A 23,674-nucleotide genomic window follows, 5' to 3' on the forward strand; every position below is an offset into this window, starting at 1 on the left:
CTGCCAGCAAGCCCTCCATCACACAGAAAATGCCAGAGCTGCCCCCAGTGTCAAGGCCATGTCAAGGGGTACCCCACACCGCTTCAGACAGGTTGCTACAGCCCTCAGCTTTGGTCGCATCAACCAAAGTGCATTCATGCTAACAATGATTGCTTGACAATCAGCACACTCTGCGTGTCATTCTGCCAAAGGATAAGTGCTGGTGAAGGCAAACACTGCTGAGAAAAGCACTTGATTTATTTATGGGCAAAGAAACCGGAAGGCTTCCTGAGCTGAGACACTAGCACCGCCTGAGCCTGAGCCCGGGGCTCAGAGGTTTCTATCGTGATTCCGTTTCTCTCTCACCTGAGAGACAGGAGAGCTGTCTGTTTCACAGAGGAGGAAACCAACACTCGGGGGTCAAGAGCTGGCCCAAGGCCCCACAGCTAACAAGGGCAGAGGGCAGAAGTCAAGCCCGCCTTGACTCCAAAGTCCAACCTCTTCCCACTCCTCGCTGCCCCAGATCTCCAGGAGTACCACGTTTCAGAGGCTGGTCTGGAGTTTTATTTTTTAGAGAAACCCCCAATTTGTCCTTGCTTCATCCACTCAACTTCATCCAATCCCCCAGGATACTTTGCAGCTTGTGCCCCTCTGATTTCAGAGCCAGCCTGGGACAGTGGGGAACAGAGAGAATGGCCTGGCCCCCACTCAGCCCAGCCTGAGGCTTTCCTTGTGCCATCTCCTGTGGACTGTGTACCCTGACTTTCCGGCCATACCCTCAGGGTTCCTGCACCCCACACTGGGGGCCTCTTGGGGCACGCCCAGTAACACACAGCCCTCCAAAGTCAAGGAGGTCCTCATTCCTGGGAAGGCAGGACTGCACCCAGGGAGCCAACTCAGCCACGTTGATGTCATAACATGGGAACCAAGAAGTGAGAGTTACGTTCCCTGTGCTGGAAACAGGCTGAGAAGGGAGGGCAGTTAACCGTGAAGCCACGTGGTCAGCCCCAAGGGCGGTGGGAGGGTAGGAGGAGCAAGGGGAAATGGGAGGAGAAAGGGGAGATGGGAGGAGCAAGTGGTGGGGGGAGGAACAAGGGAGGGGAGGAGCTAGGGGAAATGGGAGGAGCAAGTGGTGGGGAGGACCAAAGGAGGGGAGGAGCTAGGGAAAATGGGAGGAGCAAGTGGTGGGGGAGGAACAAGGGAGGGGAGGAGCTAGGGGAGGGGAAGGGGGAAGGGACCAGGAAGGAGCAAGGGGGAGGAGTCGGGGGCCCGCCAGAGGGAAGGGAAGGAAAACCAATCATCCGATTAAGCCCCTATACTAGACAGCATATTAAACAGCAGAGACATCACTTTGCAGAGGTCCGTATAGTCAAAGCTATAGTTTTTCCAGTGGTCATGCATGGATGTGAGTGTCATGCTGGAGAAGGCTCTTGAGAGACCCTTGGACAGCAAGGAGGTCAAACCAGTCAAGCCTAAAGGAAATCAACCCTGACTATTCATTGGAAGGACTGATGCTAAAGCTGAAGCTCCAATACTTTGGCCCCCTGATGTGAAGAACTGACTCACTGGAAAAGACCCTTATGCTGGGAAAGATTGAAGGCAGGAGGAGAAGGGGATGACAGAGGACAAGATGGTTGGATGGTATCACTGACCCAATGGACATGAGTTTGAGCAAACTCCAGGAAATAAGGAAGGACAGGGAAGCCTGGCGTGCTGCAGTTCATGGGGTCACAAAGAGTCAGACACGACTGAACTACTGAACAACAACAAATAACTCAAAGGTTTCCTAAATCTCCACTGAATCTCTCCTGAGAGCATAGAGGTGAAAACTGTCGGGACCAACCCAGTGTATAGCGTATTTCCTACAAAAACTATCCCAGGAGCTGGGCCCAGGCAGGGCTCCCTGACCCCACCAAAGGGTGAAGGGCTCACCTCCCCCTAACCTGTCACACCTCACCCACTCCTCCTCCACTGATGCCTCTCCCCTGAACTCTCTCCCCCAGCAGTGAAAGGCCTACACCCTGGCCCCAGAAAGCTCACTTCCACTCTCAATCCACATTCACTTGCCTGAGGGAAGCTGGGTGCCCCCCTAGCTAACAGCCCCAGCATCATGAGGAAAATGCCATTAAAGTCCAGCTTAAAAGGCAGCTGAAGTAATTAGCAGAAGATTTACTCCCCTGGTAAGCTGTGCTATTATTAGTCCATGCCTTGTGACAATTGAAATTTTCTTCCCTGTTCCTGACTGACATGGAGTTAATAGAAGAGCTATGTAGAAACTCTTGTTTTTGAGCTCTCTTGGAAACAGATGGGTAATATTTACAGTAAATGGATACCCACTCACCTCTGGGGCCCATAAAGTACCTGTATAATCAGAGAATGCTGATTTTGAGTAACAGAAAAAGGTTCATTGTCTGATACCCAAGGTGTTACATGACCCCATTCTCACTTCAGGGCACCCTAACCTGACCCTGAAGCTGCATCGTAGCCCCCAGCCCGACCTCGCCCAGGCCATCTGCTTGAAGGAGGCCTGGCATCTGGACCAGAAGTAAGGGGCCACTCCAGGGGCCCTGGGAGGATTGAACCAGGGTGCAGAGGCAAGACCAGGAGCAAGAGATGAGGGTGGGCAGAGGAGCAGGAATGATGCCCTCAGGCAGGCAACACACACTGAGCACCCCTGGAATTATTTTTTAAAAGCAGATTATTGGAACTTCCCTGGCGGTCCAGGGACTAAGACTCCATGCTCCCAAGGCAGGGGGGCCAGGCTCAATCTCTGGTCAGGGAAACTAGATCCCACATGCCACAACTACAGATCCTGCATGCCGCAACAAAAAAAGAAAAAATCCTGCCTGTCACAGGAAGATCGAAGAACCTTTGTGCCCCAGCTAAGACCCAGCATAGCCCAGTAAATAATACATTTTTTTAAGCAAGCAGCTTATCACATTCTTTAAATGGTCTGTAGGATTATTTGATGATTTTTTTGTCTAAGATAAGTGGGTGGTTCAACTACATGCCAGGAGAGAAGAAGAGAGATGGGCTGGAAGGCTGTGTGCTCACCGGACAGACGTTCTGTGACATCAAGCACAGCGCGGCCACTCAGGAAGCGCACTCGTCCTGCAAACACTTGTAGAAGGCCAAGGTTGTCTGGAAGAGAAGGACAGTGTCAGCGGTCATGATGCCGTGGCCTGAGAAGAGGCACCAGTTGTTCAGGGCAAGGTACCCGCCGCACCTTCATAAGGAAGAGCCCCTTAGGGAAGCTGGATTAATTTTTCCAGGTTACAATGGTGCCTGGAAAAATAGTGAATGTACATAGAGTGTTTGAGGAACAGTGAGTGGCCTATGACAGCTATTCTGGTGCCCACATAAGCCTCATTTACTCCCAGCAGATCTGGTTCATATTGTCTATGTTTCTTCAAAACTGCTGTGAGCTTTAGAGCAAAATAGGTAGGTAGATAGGTAGATAGACAGACAGATACAGATGACTGATGCTAGATGCATGATTGGTAAATGAGAGAGAGAGCAACATAACTAAATAATTGAGAGGTAGGTAGACAGATATGTATTATAGATGATAGATATAGATAATAGGTGGATGACAGACAAAGCATATGATATATATAGATGATATTAATAAATAACAGATAGATGAATGATATATAGAGAAAGATGGATGAATGGATACAGATGTGGATATATAGTTTTAGGGGAAACTGAGGCACTGGGCCATAAGCATAACTAGGATCAGAATTCAGAAATCATGTATCTCCTCAAAGCCCAAACTTGGGCTCTAACCAATAGAATATGCCCATAGCCAGAGAGTCAGTTATTTCCACACTGAACATTTACTGAGATCCACTACATAACAGGCATGGAACTAAGAACTAAATGAAACATGGTCCTCCTTCTGCTCCTGTTTCCCTTCAAGAGACTCCTTTGTCAAAGAGATGAACACTTGATCATGAACTCTTACAGAGAGTGGGAGGCTCCATGCTCATGTGAGCAAGAGCCTGGGGGGTTCTGGAGCTACAGTGACCAACATGTCTCCATCTGCCCAGAACCTTCCCCATTTTAGCACTGAAAGCCCCGCATCCCTGGGAAACCATGATGGTTGGTCACCTTATCTGGAGCAGAAGCCCTGGCTGGTTCTGGTAGGATCAGAGGAGAGAATGTGCAGGTTGGGGATGGTGGGGGGCGGGCACAAATGATCTTTCGGTAGTTTATTTATAACCTTCCTGCGCCCCTATACTCAGCACTCCAGTCATACCCATGGAGGAAGCCTGGGGCCGGAGTGCTTCTCACTTTTAAAGGAGTGTTTATTAGAGATGGACCACTAATGATAAAGCCCCAGCAAATGGGCTGGGGGATGTTCTGGGGATAAAGAGACTCACTGACCTTCTTTGATTGTACTTCTAAAGTTAACTCCAGCCAGATCCCACAGCTACTGATTTCAGAAGCCGTTCCCTCTTCCCCATCCTAGCTGACACCTCCTTTCCCAAACTACTACACTTGAAGTCCTGTATCCTTCATCAAAGATCTGCAAGATGAAGCAAGTGGCCCTTTACCTGAGAAAGGGGTGCTAACCCAGACAATACACAAGGCAGGAACGGACTCCTCTTATTCCTGGATTGCCCCCCCCCCCCGCCCCGCCCCAAGATCTGAGGAGGTGCCCAGCACACACAGCTCCCAATATCTGCAATCACTGCAGACACAGCAGAATTCCATGGGAGGCGAGCAAGAGCCAAAATGCATTCTTCAGGGATGTGGCTCTGGGAGGTGAGGTGCACCCAGCAAGGGTGTCCTATTTCAGGAGCTGACCATCTCAAGGCCAGATTTCTCTCCAGGAGACAGAGATTAGCAACCTGCCTAAGGAAGTTTTTCCAGGCATGTGCCACCTTCTCTGAGCTCCTTCCATGCCTCAGCACGGAGCCTCAGCATCCCCAGAGATGGGCAATCAAAGCTTTGTTTTTCCCTTCAGGCAGCCATTCTAGCTAAGAGCTAACTTATGTTTCCCTTGCTTCCCTGCTGAGACCTGTAAGAAACACAGAGGAGAAAATATATACATGTACATCCTGTGCATCTCTGCAACTTGCAAAAGTTCCATAGTCTAAAATAATTTGTTCGGGGAGACAAAAGAGATACCAGGTTCTAGAACATTTCAGTTAGCAAGAAGTGGTCTCAGGATTTCCCGATAAAGCTATAAATGTGTAAGAATAGATTTTTATATCAACATCACCTGCATTATTGCTTCCAGGTGCTTCTGGTTGTCCCCCCACCCATGGCTAATGATAGCCATGAGCTCACCTCTGGGAACAAGGACTTCTCCCTCTTGCTCTCCCCCATCAACACTCAGTCCAGAACGTTCTCTGGGTGCCGCTGGACCTCCCTACTCCCAGCCACTGACATGACCTCCCGGAGCCTAAGAGAAGTGGAGATCTTGGGGAATACTTGAAAATGCACAGCCAGTGGACATCTGTGCCAGCTCATGCTCCCATGGTGCCTGATACACAAGATGCCCAATAAATGCTATGGACAGCAAGGCAATGCTAAAGCAGACACACTAGGTTGGCCTAAACTGGTCTATGCACCCCAGATACCACCCCAAGTAGCTGCCTTTCTGCCTCTGACTAATTCCATAGTGACAGCTCACCTTTTCGGTCACTCCCAGGTTTACTGGGAGTCAGTAAAGGATAGTGGCTGAGGGGGTAAACTGGGTCCAGATCACCTGGATCTGAACCCTGGCCCTTCCGTGTTTCACTGTGAGACACTGGACAAGTCACCCTCTCTAAACCTCAGTTTACCATCTATAAAATGGGGATGATATTAGTACTTTCCACACAGAGCTGCTTAGGATATGCAAATATAAGTTATTGTTGCTACGATTACTATGATTACCCTAAAATACTCTGAAAGCCCAGCAACTTTCATGAACCTCAGCAACCTTAATTGAATCCTCTTCAATTAAGAGGCTGGAATCTAACTTTCAAAAACTTAAAAATCCATGCTCAATTAGCCTAACCCAGGGTTTTCATAGGCTCCTTTTACGTACCACAAGAAGCCACACTAGCCTTGGTGCTGCCCACACAAAGGGGCAAGCAAAGGCTTCAGTATAGAGAAAGTAGCCATGGGCTGGCAAGCCAGTCATCTTGGCCTCCCTGAGCCTAGTCTCCCCTCTCCACAATGGGCTGAGGTCTAGCAGGCCTCACACCTGTCCCATTCAAGATGATTCCAAGGCTACCAGGCCATGTCATCCCCAGGCTACTGGGAAGCCAGAGAAGAGCTTTTAAGAAAGCATTAAAAAAACATGGTATCACAGACAGTGGCAGCAAAGACACTGGAGTCAAACTGGGCTCCCAACAATAAGCACAAGACTCAGTAAGTTATGACTCCCCAGGTGGCTCAGTGGTAAAGAATCTGCCTGCCAAACAGGAGATGTGGGTTCAATCCCTGGGTTGAGAAGATCCCCTGGAAAAGGAAATGGCAACCCACTCCAGCATTCCTGCCTGGAAAATTCCATGGACAGAGGAGCTTGGGGGGCTACAGTCCATGGACTTGCAAAGAGTCAGACACAATTTAGTGACTAAATCACCACCACTACCAGTAAGTTATGTCACACAGCTGAATTCTCTGTGGCCACTAAATCTACATCTGTTCATTGCAGGAAAACTGGGAATGATCCACTAAAACAGAAAAATACAAGCTATGACATAGCACATGATGGAGCTGTTGAGAGTGACTCAGGTGCATAATTATATGTAAATACTCATGCTCTGCTTTTTTTAAAACAGGATGCAAATTTCAATGTGTAATATTATCATGACACCGTACACAAATATACACAGAAAAAAATACCTAACATGAAAAATGCTAACTGTCAGCAATGGTTTCTTTAAGGAGTCCAGACTGTAAGTTTTTTCCTTCTAAATGCTTCCATTTTTCTTTTGCTCAATAATTAATAAGTATGACTTTTACAGAGGTGGAAAGTAAACTTAATATTTTTAATAAAGCTAACTGGAAAGACTACTTAACAGCGTGGGAAATTGAGTGGTGTTAAGTGAAAGGAGCAAAGTCAAAATTATATTTACATTATTATTAATATTATGAAATTTGTATACATGTAGACAAAAAAACTGAAGAGAGACATTTTTAAGCAGTGGGTATATCAGAGGGACAGCCTGGATGAATTTTATGTTTCATTAACAATACAATGTTGGTCATATGATTTGTATAAAGTAATGAATTTAAAATCAGAGCAAAAGAGCAAAAGTAGATCTGATGCGGCCCATTGCTGAGCTTATCTGCTCCCTGCATCAATGGCCAGGGGCTGCACTAAACAGTTTCTTTGGTGCTCAGTCTGACCAGGAGCCAGGTGAACTGTCAGCAGCCTAATGTTTTAATTAATGAAGTTTCTTCTGTAACTAGCTTCCTTGGTGGCTCAGACAGTAAAGCGTCTGCCTGCAATGCAGGAGACCCAGGTTCAATCCCTGGGTCGGGAAGATCTCCTGGAGAAGGAAATGGCAACCCACTCCAGTATTCTTGCCTGGAAAATCCCATGGACAGAGGAGCCTGGTAGGCTCTAGTCCATGGGGTCTCAAAGAGTTGGACACATGACTGAGCGACTTCACTCACTCACTTCTGTAACTATCCCAGTAACAGAGCCTAAAGACAGAGCCAGCCAGTCTTTGCTCAGGAAGCACCTTGATCCCTGAAATAACTCTCTTGAAATCTTGGTGCTGAGGAGAAGAGATGACACTCCAGGTTCAGCCCCGGAGACGCCCTTAGGCAGGCAGTGACCAAGCGCAGAGGACACGGAACAAGGCTCCCGACATATCTCCTTTTTCACTGTCCCCCAAAACGAACATGGGCAGAAATCCCACCTGCTGTGTCAGCCAGCACACCACTGGCCCACTCACCCCAGGGAAAAGTGAGATGGAAGAGACGTGGCGTCTGATGCCCAGACTACATCATCCGATTCTAGAAACAAGAGGTCGCCTAAAAAGGCCAGTCTCCCAGTTTGGCTGTGCCAACTGGACTTTATGCCAGAAGGGAGCCTGCCCCGGCTGTGTTTTTGACCCCCTTGAGCCCCACTGAGTAGGAAGGAAACAGGCAGTAACATGCTGTAACTTCCCATACAATTATCTCATAGCGTTTCACAGCTCCTCTCCAGCCTGGAGCCCAGAGTCCCTCATGGGGCATGAAGAAGCCAGCCTGGGAGAAAGCTCCTGCTCAAAGGACCCCACGCCACTACCAGGAGGGGTCTCTGGGGGCTAAGGGTCAACTAGAGCTGTCGGGCTCAGCCTGGGTGATTTGGGAAAGAGGATGTACGCCTCCTCTCCTGTCACACCTGCCGCAGTCTCTACATCCACCACCCAGTCCCCCAGGACACTGGGAAGTTTTGTTTCTTGCATCCCTTATTTCCTCTGCAGGGCAGGCCTAGACCATTCCAGGCAGAAGAGGACTATTCTTTGGGAAAGCTTGGCAACTGAATCCTACCAGTTCTGACCATGGGTTGAGAAGTCAGCTCATTACTTCACAGTTAAGAACACTTCCAAAACCAAGCACTGCTGGTTAGGCTGGGAGGGCGTGGCTCAAATGACCAGGAACCGAGACCCTGGGCTTGACCCTTGGGGAGCCACAGGAGCCTTGTGCCAGGGGGTCAGTGGGCTCCATCCATCCCTTTGAAGCCAACTCCATTCCATTCCAGCCTGGCACTGACCTAAAGATTAGAGAGGAGGGTAGGGCCCCCCTCCCCTGCCTCCATTCTCCTTGCACCAAATCCTCTGGCTGATGGACAGAGGGAGCACTGTCAGCCATCCCCAAGGAGACCCTGTTCCAGGAGGAAAGGAGAACCATAGACATCTTGCTGGATGCTGCAACCTGCCTCATGGTGGGTCAGATCATGAAAGCAGGCCATCCCTAGGCTCCCTTTTCTGGGTGTCCAGCCCAGGTAGGTACAGCAGGGCCCAGGTAGGGGAGACTTGAGCCTTGTGACTGAGTAAGACATCAGATTCTGTAGCTCAAAGTTCAGGTGCTCCGGCGTGCTCATGGAGGCCAACTCAATGGCAAAAAGGGGGAAACTAAAATCCCTGGACGGGGAAGAGTTAAAAGCTCCTCTCCCCAGACAAGGGTGCTCAGCCTCTTCAAATAGCTAAAGCCTATTTTGCTTGGTGCTGGTTTTCCCAATAAATCTAGGGCCCACAGTGATTTACCAAGAGCCTTGGTTATTGGCAACAGCAATCTCACTTACCCAGAGCAGTGCAGAGAACAAGCTGTAATTTAGAGCTGGATTTATTTTGTTTGTTCTACAGCAACAAACTCAGCAAATCATAAATTCCCTCTGAGATGAAGAGAGGAAATTGACAATATTTATGATCTCGAGAGGCGGAGAAGGACCTGACCAGGCCTTTAATTTGTAACTGAAACTTCTCCTGGAGGCTCCAGCCAAGGACACAGCTGGTGTCCCAGCCCCAGGGAGCGGGGCTCAGGCCAGGGTGCAGGATGGGGAGGAGGAGTGGGTGAGCCAGGCGGTGTTTCCAGCCGCACTGTGGGGATGGATGCTCTGTGCATTCCGAGGCAGGACATGGCTCTGTGCTCATCGGAACATATGGCAACAGAGCCAACAGTGGTTCTCAGATCACACACTTCCTCACATCAAGGCAAGACTAGTTTGTGAGAGACTACAGGTCTGGACACGAGTCTATCATTTACTACATTCTCACATACCTGAGGTTTTGAACTTGCACTTCAGTCTGTGTACTAGATACACCAAATATGACCATCTAATCATCTAGCAAAGGAATGGATAACAGAAGGTCATATACACACTGCTATATTCAAAATGGATAACCAGCAACAAAATAGATAACCACAGGGAACTCTACTCAATGTTATGTGCCAGCGTGGATGGGAGGGAGGTTTGGGGGAGAATAGATACATGTATATGTATGGCTGAATCCCTTCACTGCTCACCTGAAACTACCACAACATTGTTAATCAGCTATGCATGCGTGCATGCTAAGTCATTTCAGTCATATCCAACTCTGTAGCCTGTCAGGCTCCTCTGTCCATGGATCCTCCAGGCAAGAATACTGGAGTGGGTTGCCATGCCTCCTTCAGGGGATCTTCCCAACCCAGGGATCGAACCCGTGTCTCATGTCTCCTGCACTGGCAGGCAGGTTCTTTACCACTAGCACCACCTGGGAAGCCTGGTTAATCTGCTTGACTCAAAAAAAAAAAAAAAAAAAATATATATATATATATATATATATATATACAGTATAATGTCTGAAAAAAGAAAGAAATAGATGCACCAAAATTTCCACCTAACGTTCCAGAACCAAGATGTGATCCTGCAAAGCTCATAAGGGACAGAGGAGCTGCTGTCTTTCCTCATGTCTCTCCCCTGGCTTCCACTTTTTCATTCTTTTCATTCTGCCCCAATCTCCCAGTCCACTGTCACTCTCCACTCCTCACCCCAAATCACTGCAAAGGAAGTTCTCGTTCATTCCACACTCAAAAAGTCAAAGGGATCCCAACCTGACTCCTATATCAGACAGTCAAGGTGGTCACCTTTGTCCTTTCCAACAGGCTTGCCCTCCTATCTCTCCAGCATCCTGCCTGGCTCCAAAACCACATCCCCTACTACTATTTCTACAACTAAAAAAAAGTTAACAACCCTTCTAACTCCTTCTCAGTGATCCTCATCTGTTTTTCCATCAGTGCCCCAATGGCTCATTTGCTTGGCACTGTGTGACCTAGGGTGAGTTATTTTCATCGTGTACCACAAGGAGGCAAGACTAGGTTGTCTCCACTTCTACCAGATGGACTTGACATGGAAAAGCCTGCCAATAAAGAACCTGGGAGGCCCTGGGCTGCCCACTCATGCCCTGTGCAGGAAATGTTGGGTTGGCCAAAAAGGTAACTTGGGGTTTCCCATAAGACGTTACAGAAAATCCCAAATGAACTTTTTGGCCAGTTCAGTGTTTGGCCTGACAGCCAATCAATGCCTTTCACTGCTCTGCTGATTCCAAACGAGGGAAGGTGGGAATGTCCATCCTAAGTTTAACAGAGGGGCCAAGGAGGGAGCCAGCCACCTACCAGAGCCCAGCAGGGGCTCAGAGTAGGCTCACCTAGACTCTCAACCATTGCATCCAGCGCCGTTGCCGCAGCCGCATAAATTCCTGCGTTCTTGGAGTTGAGGTTGTCTGCTACAGCGATAATGATGGAGAGCAGCATGGGCTGTAAGCTTTCTCTCAGGAGGGGGATCATCTTGGCGAGGGACTCCAGTGCCCACTGGTTCACCTTCTTGTTGGAATCCTGAAGCCTTGGGGTGAAAGCATCAAAGACCTATTGAGGGAACAGAAACCAAGAGCCCATGGGAACCCAGGCTGGGCAGGAGTCCTACAGCCCAACCAGCTGCCCTCTGCAGGGACTCCTCCTCCCTGATGGGGACCATCCAGCCTATGTCAGAGTATTTCCAGTGATGAAGAGCTCACCTCTCAAAGGGGGAGGCGACAAGAGGGGAAGGACTGTATACTGAGTACTCGTTGGGAGCAAAGGGCATAGAGCATCTTGTTAGGTATTCTGCACTCACTCATGGAGTAATCTTAATGACCCATGAAGCACAGGTTCTCATCCTCAGTTTACCATTAAAAAACAAAACAAAAACTGAGGCTGAGAGAGGTTAAATGATTTGCCCAGATCACACAGCTAGTACGAAACTTCAAGCTTGTGTCTTAACAACTCTGCTATGTGGCTTGAGTGTCAGCAGCCTCACTCCTGGAAGAAGCAGGCATCTGCCCTCATTTCCAGACTGCGAGACCTGTGCTTTCTCTGAACCCACCCATCCAGCCATCCTGGCCCAGGTGCCTGGTCAACCACATGTTCTACCACCAAACCTCATGCGCATAGCAGGACTGGGGGCAGCCCTTAGCCATGGCAACCTCCATCTCCACCCTCCTCCCTATAAATCTGCTGGGACGATGAAAAATGCCCAAGATGTCTCTGAGTGGTCCCAAGGTGCCCAACAGGAAGCAATGCCCCGTCCTCTTGGCCACTTCCAGATAATCTTATGTCATTACCATGGAAACTGGAAAGCAAGTGTTTGTCAGGCTCCCTTTACCCTGGAGGGTCTGGCACAATGTCTAACCCTCTCCCGAGTTTTCCAGATTGAAGTTGCACCTACTGGGGCGAGAGACAGGACAGGTGTGGGGTGGCACTCACCTGGACCAGGTTGGCAATGATGAGCTCTGGTTTGGCCCTGCAGTGCTCAACGAGCCGCCCCACACCTTCCATCCGAGACTGGTACTCCTTGGCCTCCAGCAGCCGAGTCAGCTCCCGTAGCTGTTCCACCATCTCCAAGCCACCCCGTATGGAGGAGCGCAGCCCCACCAGCCGTGGGCCATTGGAGCTGAGCCTGCGTGGAACAAGCATCTGACCTGGGCAGCCCCAGGGAATGAACATACATCTTGTCCCATGCACAGCCCCCAAAGACAGGTGGGGCTGAAACCAGAGTTTCACCTGCAGCTTAGTCCACTTGAGCCTCCCCTCCACCCACTGCTTGGGGCCACAGGCCTTGGGAACTCTGGAAGTGCCTTTTCCTCAGGAGGGTGCCAATTGGGTGCCTAGGGTTCTGTCCCCTTATCAGCGGGCGGGGCTCTTTCTTCTTGTTTGTTTGTTTGTTTCTTCCCCTCTTTTCAGAAGGTAAGTTAGGAATGGGGTTAGGGTCCCTGGAGTGAGGGTGGAAATCCATAGAAGGACAACAGACACACTTTAATCTAAGAATTGGGCTTCCCTCAACTCTTAGATTCCTCCTGCACCCTGACCCCTGGTCATCTAGTATCTGCTCACATCCTCTGGGAAGAGGGAAATGTTAAGAAGCCCTGTTGTCTTAACATTTGTCTTAACATCACAGGCCCATCACATTCCCCTGGTCTGTTCCAGCCAACAGGAGAGCCTCTTCACACAGAACTGGGGGTGTCCCCCACCCCCAGTGCTCACCTGGGTCTCTGAGTTCTGCCCTACACCTGGGTCCCACCCAGTAGAGCCCAACGTCATTCATTCTGATAGTCATCCCTATACCTTGCCTAACTGTGTGCCAAGAGTTCTGCTGGACACTGAGAGCAATGAGATGAGAGGCATGGTCTTTGCCCAAGGAGCTCATGGACCAAAGGGAGGTGAAGGATTGAACGCCGGGGCAACCTGTCCACCTAGGGTACATGGGGGCAGAGGGGCAGAGAAACCTTCTGGTGGAAGGTCACGGTGGGGAGGGGGTCACATCTTATAGAATAAATAGGCATGTTCCAGGTGCAGATGACACTGCATAGGCAGAGGCACAGGAAAGAGAGAACTCGGAGGGCAGGGCACCTGAGGGCTGGCTGAGAGCAGGAACTTAATACAGAAGAGGTGGAGGGGGCTTCCCCCAGGGATCCAGCTAAGGAGTCCAGATGTTCTCCCGCAGAAGGAGTTTAGTTTCAGGCGCAGGAGTGACAGTCAGATTCCTGTTGGGTTTCTAACTCCTCCTGATGCCCACTCTCTCATCCCTGGGTCTATTCCTTCTCACCTGCCTTGACTCTACCTCTGCCTCTAAATTAGTCTCAGGATGGCCACTTTGATGGCAAAAGGTGCTCTAAGTGGATGGAGAAACCCTGAGTTCACATGCAGCCTGACCCCATCCCCGTTAAACAGCAGCTACACAGCTGAGACTGCAGGAATCCATCTCTACCGGCAGATACTCCGTAGCCCACGATTTGCCCTCCCCGAGATGTGGGTGGGGGAACCCTCCCCATAAACTCACCCATGAGTCCTGCTGACCAAGTAGGGCTCAGTTGCAGCCCAAATGCATACCCCTCCTCTCCCAGGGCCACTGCAGACCCCAGGCCAAGCAGAATGTCATGGTCAGAAGTCTTGGAAGGGGAGCCCGAGGGAGACAAGAGCTACTGTACCCGTCCTGGCCAGGCAGTCCGTTCTCATATGCCACCAGACTTCTCGACACCTTGCGGTCTTTGGCAGATGGAATTTCATTACCACCTTCTAGTCCCTTGAGAAATACACACACACACACACAACATGAGCTGAAAGGGGTGACCCTCTGGGGAAGTGCCAAATGTTCCAGTCTAGACCGAAACAAGAGGAATAACCCCTTCCACCCAGGAGAGCTTGGGAGGGCCCTGGGGAGCCTTCCAGGGGTCAAGATCCCCACTTAGAAGATAAAGGCAAGAAAACCTAGGCAGGTACCAGGGACACAGGCAGTGAGAGGCAGAACCAGGTTTGAGCACCAGAAAGGAAATTCTACCCATCAGGCATCATGGATGAAATGAAAGCCTCTAGAATGCATGACCTCTTCCCCTGACCCGAGTGAGGGTTGCAGGCTACTAGGCTCAGCCCTGATCCCCACCCCAGACCAGCTCACACCTTGCCGGCTGCCAACTCACCTGCTGTTTAATAGCTGTCATGACCTTCTGTAAGTCATGGGACGGGAGGGACTGCTTCAGAAATGCATCAAACTTTGTGTTTGACATCAAGATATTCACCATCTTCCGGCCATAAAACCTGCCATCAGAGAGAAAGCAGGATGAAACAACGGCCACAGGAATGCAATATAAATTTGCTTTACAGTTTTGCATAATTTTTCTAATTATAGTAAGAGAATTTTTAATACTTTTTCTAATCATGACAGTAATCCCAACTCAGAACAAACACTGACCATAATCCCATTACCAGGAGAAAACCACTAGTCAATTTTTATATTATTTTATTATAGTCATTTTTCTATGCATATATATTTTTAGTTGATATCAGAATGTATATACAATTTTTACCCAACTTTTTAATGGCTAAATAATATCCTGTTGGATGGCTATACCAAAGTGTATTAACTTTTTTTCTAGCATGAGACATTTAGAAGTCCGAGAAAGGGTATGGTAGGGCAATCTAGGAGGGAGGGGTCAACTCTACCTGATAAATAGTGGTGGTAGTGGGGGACCTGGGTTGGGACTCAAACGATGAGTGAGTGTGTGCTCAGTTGCTCACTCAGTCGTGTCCGACTCTTTGCAACCCCATGGGCTCCTCTGTCCATGGAATTTTCCAAGCAAGAATACTGGAATAGGTTGCCATTTCCTACTCCAGGGGGTTTTCCCAACCTAGGGGTTGAACCCACATCTTCGGCATCTCCTGCATTGGCGGGCAGATTCTTTACCCCTGCGCCACCTGGGAAGCCATAAAAAATGAGTAGGAGTTCACAAATGGGATGAGATTAAGGAGGAAGTGAAGAAGGGAGGACGCCACATAAGACAGTCTGATAGATCTGCAAGTGTGTGGTTGGAGAATAGCAGGCAGAGACTGGACCCAGGAAGAGAATAGGATAGACAAGAAGGAAGGTAAGACCCAGTTTAGGGAGATGTGAAGGAACTGGGCTTTAGCCTGCAGGTGATAGGAAGCTGAGGAATGATCAGATTTGCACTAAAATCAAAATGTCTCAGGACTTCCTTGGTGGGGGTGCCGTTGCAGGGGACAGGGGTTCAATCTCTGGTCTAGGAAGACCCCACAGGCCAAGGGCAACTAAGCCGGTGTACCACAACTACTGAGCCGGCGCCGGAGGGCCCGAGAGCTGCAACTGCTAAGCTTGTGTGCCTACAGCCTGTGCTCCGCAACAAGAGAAGCCACTGCAGTGAGGAGCCTGCACATCACAATGAAGAGGAAGCCTCGCTCGTTGCAACTAGAGAAAGCCCACACAAGTAACGAAGACCCCAGCACAGGCAAAAATAAATACATAAACAATTTTTTTTTAATGTCTCAGGCAGCAGTGTGGAGGATGGATCTTCGGGGACCAGGCTGGGGTCCAGGAGACCTGTTAGGAGGTTCACTATAATATCCAGGCAAGAGATGCTAAGGCCTGACATAGGCAGGAGGGTGGGGTTAAGTAAGGATGATCAAATTCAAGAACTGCGAAAGAAGATGAAATTGAAGGGTCTGGCAGCTGATTGGAGGTGGAGCCTGAAGCATCCAGAATTATCATAGTCACTCAATCTAAAACTTCATTAATTGTAAAAATGCACCATTAATTTATTTCCAAAAGAAAAACAGAAAAAGAAGACACGGGCAATTTCCACTGCCTTCAGTGACACAGCCCCATGTGTGAAAGCCATCCATCCTTCTACATGCTATCTCAGAAACAGAAGTAACGCTTCTTATGGGAATTGCCTTCCTTCCTTAGGTCAGGTAAAGTACTTGATGGTTGCTTTGTAAGAAACTGTGGAATCTGGGTCTTTCCTTCAATGATGAATGTTTGTATTAATATCAAATTTATGCCCCAACACTCTATTTCCATGCCTTTTCTCATACACAATAACTCTTCATTTCAATGCCAAAACTAGTGTAATATTTCTAAAGACACTTTAAACAACGATTAAACTCAGCAATTCTCTACAGTGACTTTTTAAAATAAATATAAAAGGCTAACCAGCAAACAAAGTCTCATAATGTAGTTCCTACAACACAAACAGTAATTCAAAGGTTTATATGATGAGCAACGAGGATCAAGTTTGCAATTGTGTAGATAGTAAAACTTAAAGTCTTAATTGCTGCCTGGCCAACAACAGCTGTGAGATGCCTAGGATTCTAAGATATTAAAATGTGGAGGGAAAATGAAGTATAACTTCCCCATTTTTAATCTTAGATGACTCAGTAAATAATAGTGACTTTTAATAAGAGAGGGAACACAGCCAGAGAAGCCACCTTCGGGAGAAGGCAGTGAATTCATTTAGGGTGACAGTGGGACATCCCGGTGATGGGTCCTGGGGAGGCATCAGAGAAATGGACAGATGCTCAGAGAAGGAGCCGCCTGGAGGGAGACACAGGGGAACATCAGAGTTTTGCTATGACTGGAGCCACGGGAAGTAATGGTGCCGCTCAAAGAAAGCTGCAAGGTGGGGGTGAGGACTGAAGACAGTCCTGAAGCCATGGGCATCCAGGTGTGGTGGGAGGTGGGGGAGAAAGACACAGAGGAAGGACGAGAACCAGGGAGTGTGGTGCCATGGAAACCAGAAGCATAGGGTTCCAAGAAAGAAGATGAAGTGCACTCAATGCCATCCAGTGTGAGAGAGAAGTCGGTGAGGGGTTTAGATCTGGAGAGGTATTAGATCTTAACGTCCCTTCCCCCACCCATGATGAAGAACAAACCAATCAAACCTATTCAATACTTCCCTGACGATATTCCTCCCTTCAGTAGATGGCCCTTTCACTCACCCCACAGTTCATCTGAAAACCTAAGTCTCATCTCTGATTCCTCTTTGAAACCCTCATCACCAACCTGCTATCAGCTCTGCCTTCAAAATACACCCTAATCCACCCCCTCCCCCTTCTGCAGCCTCCAACACGACTTGCCCAGATTCTGGGGTAGCCATCCACCCAGCATCCCACCTACATCCTGGCTCCTCTCCCCAACTATCAATCCTCCAGAGAAGCTTTTTTTTAAAAATGCAAAAGACTAGCAAAGATATCAAAAAGCACCCAAATGCATTAGCAATCAGGGAGGGAGGAAAAGAAGCAGTAGTGAGCTAGCACTTCTATCCACTAGCTGGGTAAAAATGTGAAACCCAGAAATTGCAAGGTTGTGAGGATGTAGGCACCTCGGGGGCAGGGTAGGGGGGGGCTCCCTGGTAGCTCAAACAGTAAAGAATCTGTCTGCAATGTAGGAGACCTGGGTTCAATCCCTGGGTTAGGAAGATTCCCTGGAGAAGGGAAGGGCAACCCACTCCAGTATTCTTGCCTGGAGAATTCCATGGATGGAGGAGCCTGGAAGGCTGCAGTCCTTGGGGTTGCAATCCTGAGGTGCAGTCCTGTGGGAGGGCATGGGGAGGGAGCATGCGTGCGATGCTGCCTTCCCGGGCGCACTCTGGGACAGCCCATGTGAAAGCACCGCCTGGGACACAACACTGAACACAGTGTGGAGCTGTAGCAGGAGCAGTGGGAGCTCCAGACATAACATGTCACGAACTGAGAAGTATGATAAATGACCCCAACTCCAGCTTTTAAGGACTCTTACCAAATCCCCAACCCCTGACCATGAGGCCCTCCCCGGCCTGGCCTTGCCTCCTCCCCATCACTGCCCACCACTCCCCTCGTTCACTGTGCTCCACCAAGCTTCGCCTTCTCATCATTCAATACCCAACTTAGCCCATCCCAGGGGATGTACCACCTTCCTTTGCTGGGACTCTTGCACCCCAAATCCTCAAAGAGCTTGGCCCTACTAGCCAATCAGTTCTCAACTCAAATATCAATCTGTAGCGAGATCTCCCTTGACCCTCAACCTAAAGTAGTCCCTATCTTGTCTCCCATTACGTTTTTGTTTTGCCCCTTATCTGTGTCTAAAAGTGTCATAATTATTTAATTGTTTATTATGCGACTAGGAGGTAGGATCCAAGACAACAGCGGTCTAATTTTTCTTGTTCACACCTGTGCTCATAGTAATGAACAGAATGCACATCACATATCTCCTGAACAAAATGAATGAATGGATAGCTTCATAGGGAATGGAGCTGGACTGGGACAGAAACTAGAGCAAGATTGCAATGGCTAGAGGGGAAGTGAAAGGTGAGGGATGGGAGGCAGATGGTAGGATTGCAATGGCTAGAGAGGGAGTTAAAGGTGAGAGATGGGAGGTTGAGGGTAGTGACCATTCCCTGAGCGGGCCTGGCTCTGGCTGTGGTGGTGTGGAGAGGTGGATGACAGCTGTAAGGAAATGACACAACTTTGTCCATCAACTGTCCCTCCCCGTGGCCCTGGGGAAGCTGAGCTGCATGGGCAGGACCCTCAGGGTTGGCTGATGGCCTTGTCTGCTCTGGGCTGGCCAGGTCAGCCATCCCCCCGGCCCTGCATTACCTGGTGTCCTGGTTGGAGTCCTGGGCCAGTCTCACCAGGTTGTGCACCAGCATGTCTGTGCTGTCTCTGGTGCCTGAGAGAAGCTTCTCGGCGCCTATCTGCTCCAGGACGACCGACAGGTGCTCGGCAGTGCATTTCCGGACTAAGGGGTTTCGATGGCTGAAAGGAAACCCAGTCACGGGCAAGGGCTCAGTCAAGGAATGGGGTTTGGGCAGGAGGGGCGTCCCCAGACTGCCACACATGGACCTACAGTTGTGCCTCTGTGTTTCATGCCACAGTGGGCTCCCAATTTTGTCCCTCCATGGCTCAGGGGAATCTTCAAGGAAGAGCAGTCCCTTCCTGACAGTGGAACTGAGGACGGACTAGGGGTGAACATGAAGCCACATGACGTCCCCAGGCCCACCGCGTGCCCACCATCCCTGTGCCTTCCTGAGCTCATGTCCTGCCTTTGCTAAATTCACTTCTCACCTTTCCTCTACCTAGGATACCCTACCTCTGCATTCTGAGCCCCAGGACAAAACTAGTGCTTTCCTGGGGGGAAGGGCACTGTCCTTTGTCCCCTGGTAAATACTGGGATACCTCATGGTTCCCAAGGAGCAGACAACAAGACTCCCTCTCAGTTGAATCCCCTGTGCCCCTCTGGCATGGTGACCCTTCAGCAGTTCGTGGACATTTACTGCGTGTTCATTGAGCTGAATTGAGACAGGAGGTGGAATAGGAGATTGATGGGTGATTTCTAGGGGAACCTGAAATCTTACAGGAGGAACCCATCGGGATGTCACCTCTTTCTTTTTCACTTCATTCTATGTGAACTCAATGTGTCCACAGTCCATTGCATTAGGTGACACTGGCCCCTTCCTCCTCACTAGGGACCATCCCAGTAGAACACAAAGGGAGGCTTCCCTACTCAATGTGGTCCAGGGACCAGCACATTAGCATGCAAGTCAGAATGTGCACTTAAGCAATATCCTAGGGAATTCCAATGCACAGACAGCCCTGTTTCAGGCTCCCATGGTTCCTCCTGACAAGAATCTATTGGCTCAGTTTACTGTGAGCGCACCCTCCCTGCCAGGCACTGCACTAGACACCTTTGAACCCAGGTCTCCCCAACTCCGCAAGCTACTTTTGTCATCATCTTGCAGGTGAGGAAGCAGAGGCATGGGGAGGAATCCAGAAAACAAGTACAATTGATTTCTCCCTAGTTAAAAACAGCCACTATCAGCACTCAGTCAATGTCAGGTAGAGACAGGCGTTTCCCCATGAATGAATTCCTATACTCTTCCCAACAATTTTATTATTATCCCTGGTCTCCTTTTACAGATGAGGAAACAGAAGCTTGGGGGAAGTTTAGTAACAATCCAGACTGTGAACTTCGGTAATGTGGTTCAGGAGTCTGTGGGCAAAAAGGCCTTCTGGTTGTGACAGCTCACCCTGGGTTCTAGCCAGCAGGCCACCCAGCGTAACAGTCAGTGACTGGCTTATCGGGGCTGAGAGCTGTGTCACCCTGTGGGAGAAAGGGCTTGGGGGAATGCTTCTGGTTTTGCTGTTGGAGTTGGTTTTTGTAAAGAGAAAGCAGATCTGGCTGCAGAAGGGTTCCGACATCAGCCTGTACCCTCCTCTCCAGAAGGCCAAGTGGGGCCAGCTAGAGCAGATTTTGTGCCTTGCTCTGCTCATGGTCCAGATTTCATCAGAAAGAAGCATCCCTCCCCTGGGTACAGTGAGGCCTGGGCTGAGGCTGCCTCTGCCACCCCATCTCCGGGGACAGTACCATGGCCACTTCGAGCTTCCCAGTGTTGAGCAGACAGTAGCACCCATCCCTTCCCAGCTGGGGCCTGGGACAGCTACAAGCTGCCCTCATTATCCCCAGCCTGGCCCAGGCGGGAGAGAGGCCCACCGGGGAGCAGGGGTCTTTCTCTCCAGGGGAAATGCTTGAGGCACCTGCACCATCTCCCTGCTCTGCCCCTACCCAGCGCATCTTCCCTTTGCCTGACCTCCCCAGGCTGCTCCCCCACCGGATCCCCACGTACTAGATGCCCACGGAGGTGAGGGCCACCAAGGAGCGGGCGGGGGTCACGTGCTCCACCATGGCCCCCAGGGACCGGTTGGCCGCCCTTTGGATGAACCCGCTGGTGTTTGCCATCTTCTGGAGCAGGCAGCGGGTGATCTCCTCGGCCTCCTGGTCCATGTTCTTCTTCAAGGCCCGGAAGAGGTCTCCCAGGGTGCTGATGGCCAGGCGGGACACCTTGGAGCGGAGGTTGGTAACCTTGGAGAGAGATGGGCGGGGGACCTGCAGGACTGCTGGGCCCTGCCAAGGGCTCCAACACATCGGAAGGAGGAACCCTGCACCACCTCTCCTGTGGCCCCCACCCTCACCCAGGCCTAGGCCTCACCAGACTGGAAATGGAAACCCTGCAGTAGCTCTGGGCAGAACAGTCTCATTTTAAAAAAAACACCATTACTTTTGTTATCATCATACTTATCAATCCTACTATTATCATTATCATCTGAAATTTGTATAATACTTAGTCTTGAAAGCACTTTTACAATTGATGTTTAATTTGATCTTCACAAGGCCCCCAACAGGGACAGTCTACTCCCAAGGACAGGAGGCATTGCCTCCACTTGTGATAAGATACATCTTTATTGCCCATCTGGGCCTGGCCTAGGCCAAGCCTTAGCCTCACAGGAGAAAGGATTTGGGAAATGTTACAACTGCCCACAAGTTGGAGATCTAGCCCAGAACATTCCACCCCTCCTCAGGCATTCTAAGTACAGAGGACAACGCAGGGCTGTGACAGATGGGCACATAGGATTCTGACTATTTCAATACCCAGAGATTAGAAATAAGGAAACTCCAGGCCTCAGTTTTCCAATCTAAGAAATGGGTGTCTAGCTCCCACCTCAGTGGCTGAGAGCAGAGAAATAAACAGGGATGCCCTGGGAGCCATGGGCCCCTCTGCAGCTGCTGTGTGACCAGCACCAGCAGTAGCACCAGGGAAGGGGGACTGGCTGGGGGTCAAGCGGAGCACACAGGACACAGGAGCCCTTACCTCCCCGGTCACGGCCAAGGACACATCATGTAGCCTCCCGGTGAGGACCTCCGAGTGACAGGCTGCCAGGCGCTGGATGCTCACCAGGCCCCTCTCCTTCATCTGCCTGAGAAGCAAGTCCAGGCCCTGTCATAGGTGACTGGGGGAGGGCACTCTACACAGGGTGCCCACATTGCCACCACCCCCGCCACAGTGGGGAGGGATTTGATGGCGTCAGCGGCAGTGCCCTGGTGTTACAGCCAGGCTGAAACACCAACAGTCCAATACAGGCCATTTTACGGGGTCCGTGACCCAGCCCAACCCAGGATGGAGGCCCACTCCCACGACCCAGGCCTATGCCACCCACAGAGCCTGTGCCTGCAAGAGAAGGCTCTTGACCATGAGGACTGAAGGAGGCCTTCCCGCAAACGGGACCTCAAGTCATCACTTTGCTCAGGACTAAGACGGGTGGCGCTAGCGGTAAAGAACCCGCCTGCCAATGCAGGCGACATAAGAGATCCGAGTTCGATCCCTGGGTTGGGAAGGTCCCTTGGAGAAGGGCATGGTGACCCACTCCAGTATTCTTGCCTGGAGAATCCCATGAACAGAGGAGCCTGGGGGGCTACAGCCCATAGGGTCACACAGAGTCAGACAGTCTGAAGCGACTTAGCACACAGCACACAAGACTGTGTGGGGGAGGGACACCGGAGCGGAATGAACTTAACTTAGAGAAAGGAAGGACTCTGACCTTCCTCAAGTCCCCAGGGAAGCATTTGCAGAGTCAGACTGTACTTCCTAGGCCCGGCTCTGGGGCACACAGGACTGTTGGCAGTCCAGAACAGACGATGCCGGTGGGACTCACGCACTCCCCCTCCCCCACCCCTCCCGCTCCGCGGGACCAGGGTCTGCAGTGGGGGAGGGGCGCGGGGCAGGCGCTCCTCTGCGGCCCCACCCCTACCCGGTCACAGCTGTTTCCTCACCAGTCACTGCTCTCCAGGCACTGCAGGGCATCCACCAGCCCCAGCTCAGGGTTCGAGAAAGGCCTCAACTCCCTGAAGGCTCGAAGATCCATCTCCTCCTCCTCTTCTTCCCACTCAGGAGACCCCAAAGTGAGCACCGCGGGTAAGGACTGAGCTGCAAGAAAAGGAGAGGAGTGGGGGCGGGGGGGGGTTCACCCAGAAGACCTGAGGCCTCCACAGGACGGCACTGAACCCACCTGACTGAGGAAGGGAAGACGGAGTGGGGGGTCTGCAGGGTGAATGGACTCGTGAGGCCTAGAAGCCAGGGCCTGGGCTGCACTCCCTGGGGAACCATGGAGACCACCTAACTCCTACCTCTCATTGACCGTTTTTATCCCTACCATTGCTAACCTGATTATGATAAATAAACTGGCCTGTGATAGGTTGCTTGATGTCACGTGACCAAGCCCACCCAGCTGGTGATTCGTCCCCAATCCTGCCCTGTCTGTGACCGGAGGTGAGGCCAGCAAGTCTATCAAGGAATGACTCCCTGGCTCTAACCCTGTCCCCACCCAGGAGCCTGTGTTACGACTTCTCCTCCTCCTCCTCCTCCTCCTCAATTCTCCATCCTCTGGTGAAGCCGGGGTCCCCCGGACAGTCCCTCAGCTCCTTCATTAGCAGAGCCAGGACTGGAATCCAGATCTCTCACTTCCCGCCTGGTTCTCTGCAGAGGTACGTCTTTACATGACTTTTCACAATGCCATACCCAGGAGGTCCAAGGCAAGAATGAGCTGAGGGGTAGTACTCTCCTTTAAGCCAAGACACAAAGACCTC

The 23,674-nt window shown here is 50.5% G+C and overlaps 1 protein-coding gene across 1 annotated transcript in view; it reads right to left on the minus strand.

Annotated features, from left to right (window-relative positions):
* TOGARAM2 (TOG array regulator of axonemal microtubules 2) overlaps positions 1–23,674 on the minus strand; it is a 41,771-nt gene that overhangs the window by 1,402 nt on the left and 16,695 nt on the right. Inside the window, exons 10-18 of the mRNA XM_070472789.1 lie at positions 22,862–23,015; positions 21,903–22,008; positions 20,880–21,115; positions 18,853–19,011; positions 14,406–14,523; positions 13,917–14,011; positions 12,196–12,388; positions 11,103–11,319; positions 3,034–3,120 (exon numbers count right to left, since the gene is read on the minus strand). Coding sequence (XP_070328890.1) covers positions 3,034–3,120; positions 11,103–11,319; positions 12,196–12,388; positions 13,917–14,011; positions 14,406–14,523; positions 18,853–19,011; positions 20,880–21,115; positions 21,903–22,008; positions 22,862–23,015 — 1,365 coding nt within the window. The remainder of the gene's footprint in view (positions 1–3,033; positions 3,121–11,102; positions 11,320–12,195; positions 12,389–13,916; positions 14,012–14,405; positions 14,524–18,852; positions 19,012–20,879; positions 21,116–21,902; positions 22,009–22,861; positions 23,016–23,674) is intronic.

The sequence above is a fragment of the Odocoileus virginianus genome, chromosome 2 (assembly GCF_023699985.2).
Source record: "Odocoileus virginianus isolate 20LAN1187 ecotype Illinois chromosome 2, Ovbor_1.2, whole genome shotgun sequence".
In the NCBI taxonomy this organism is placed as follows: domain Eukaryota; kingdom Metazoa; phylum Chordata; class Mammalia; order Artiodactyla; family Cervidae; genus Odocoileus; species Odocoileus virginianus.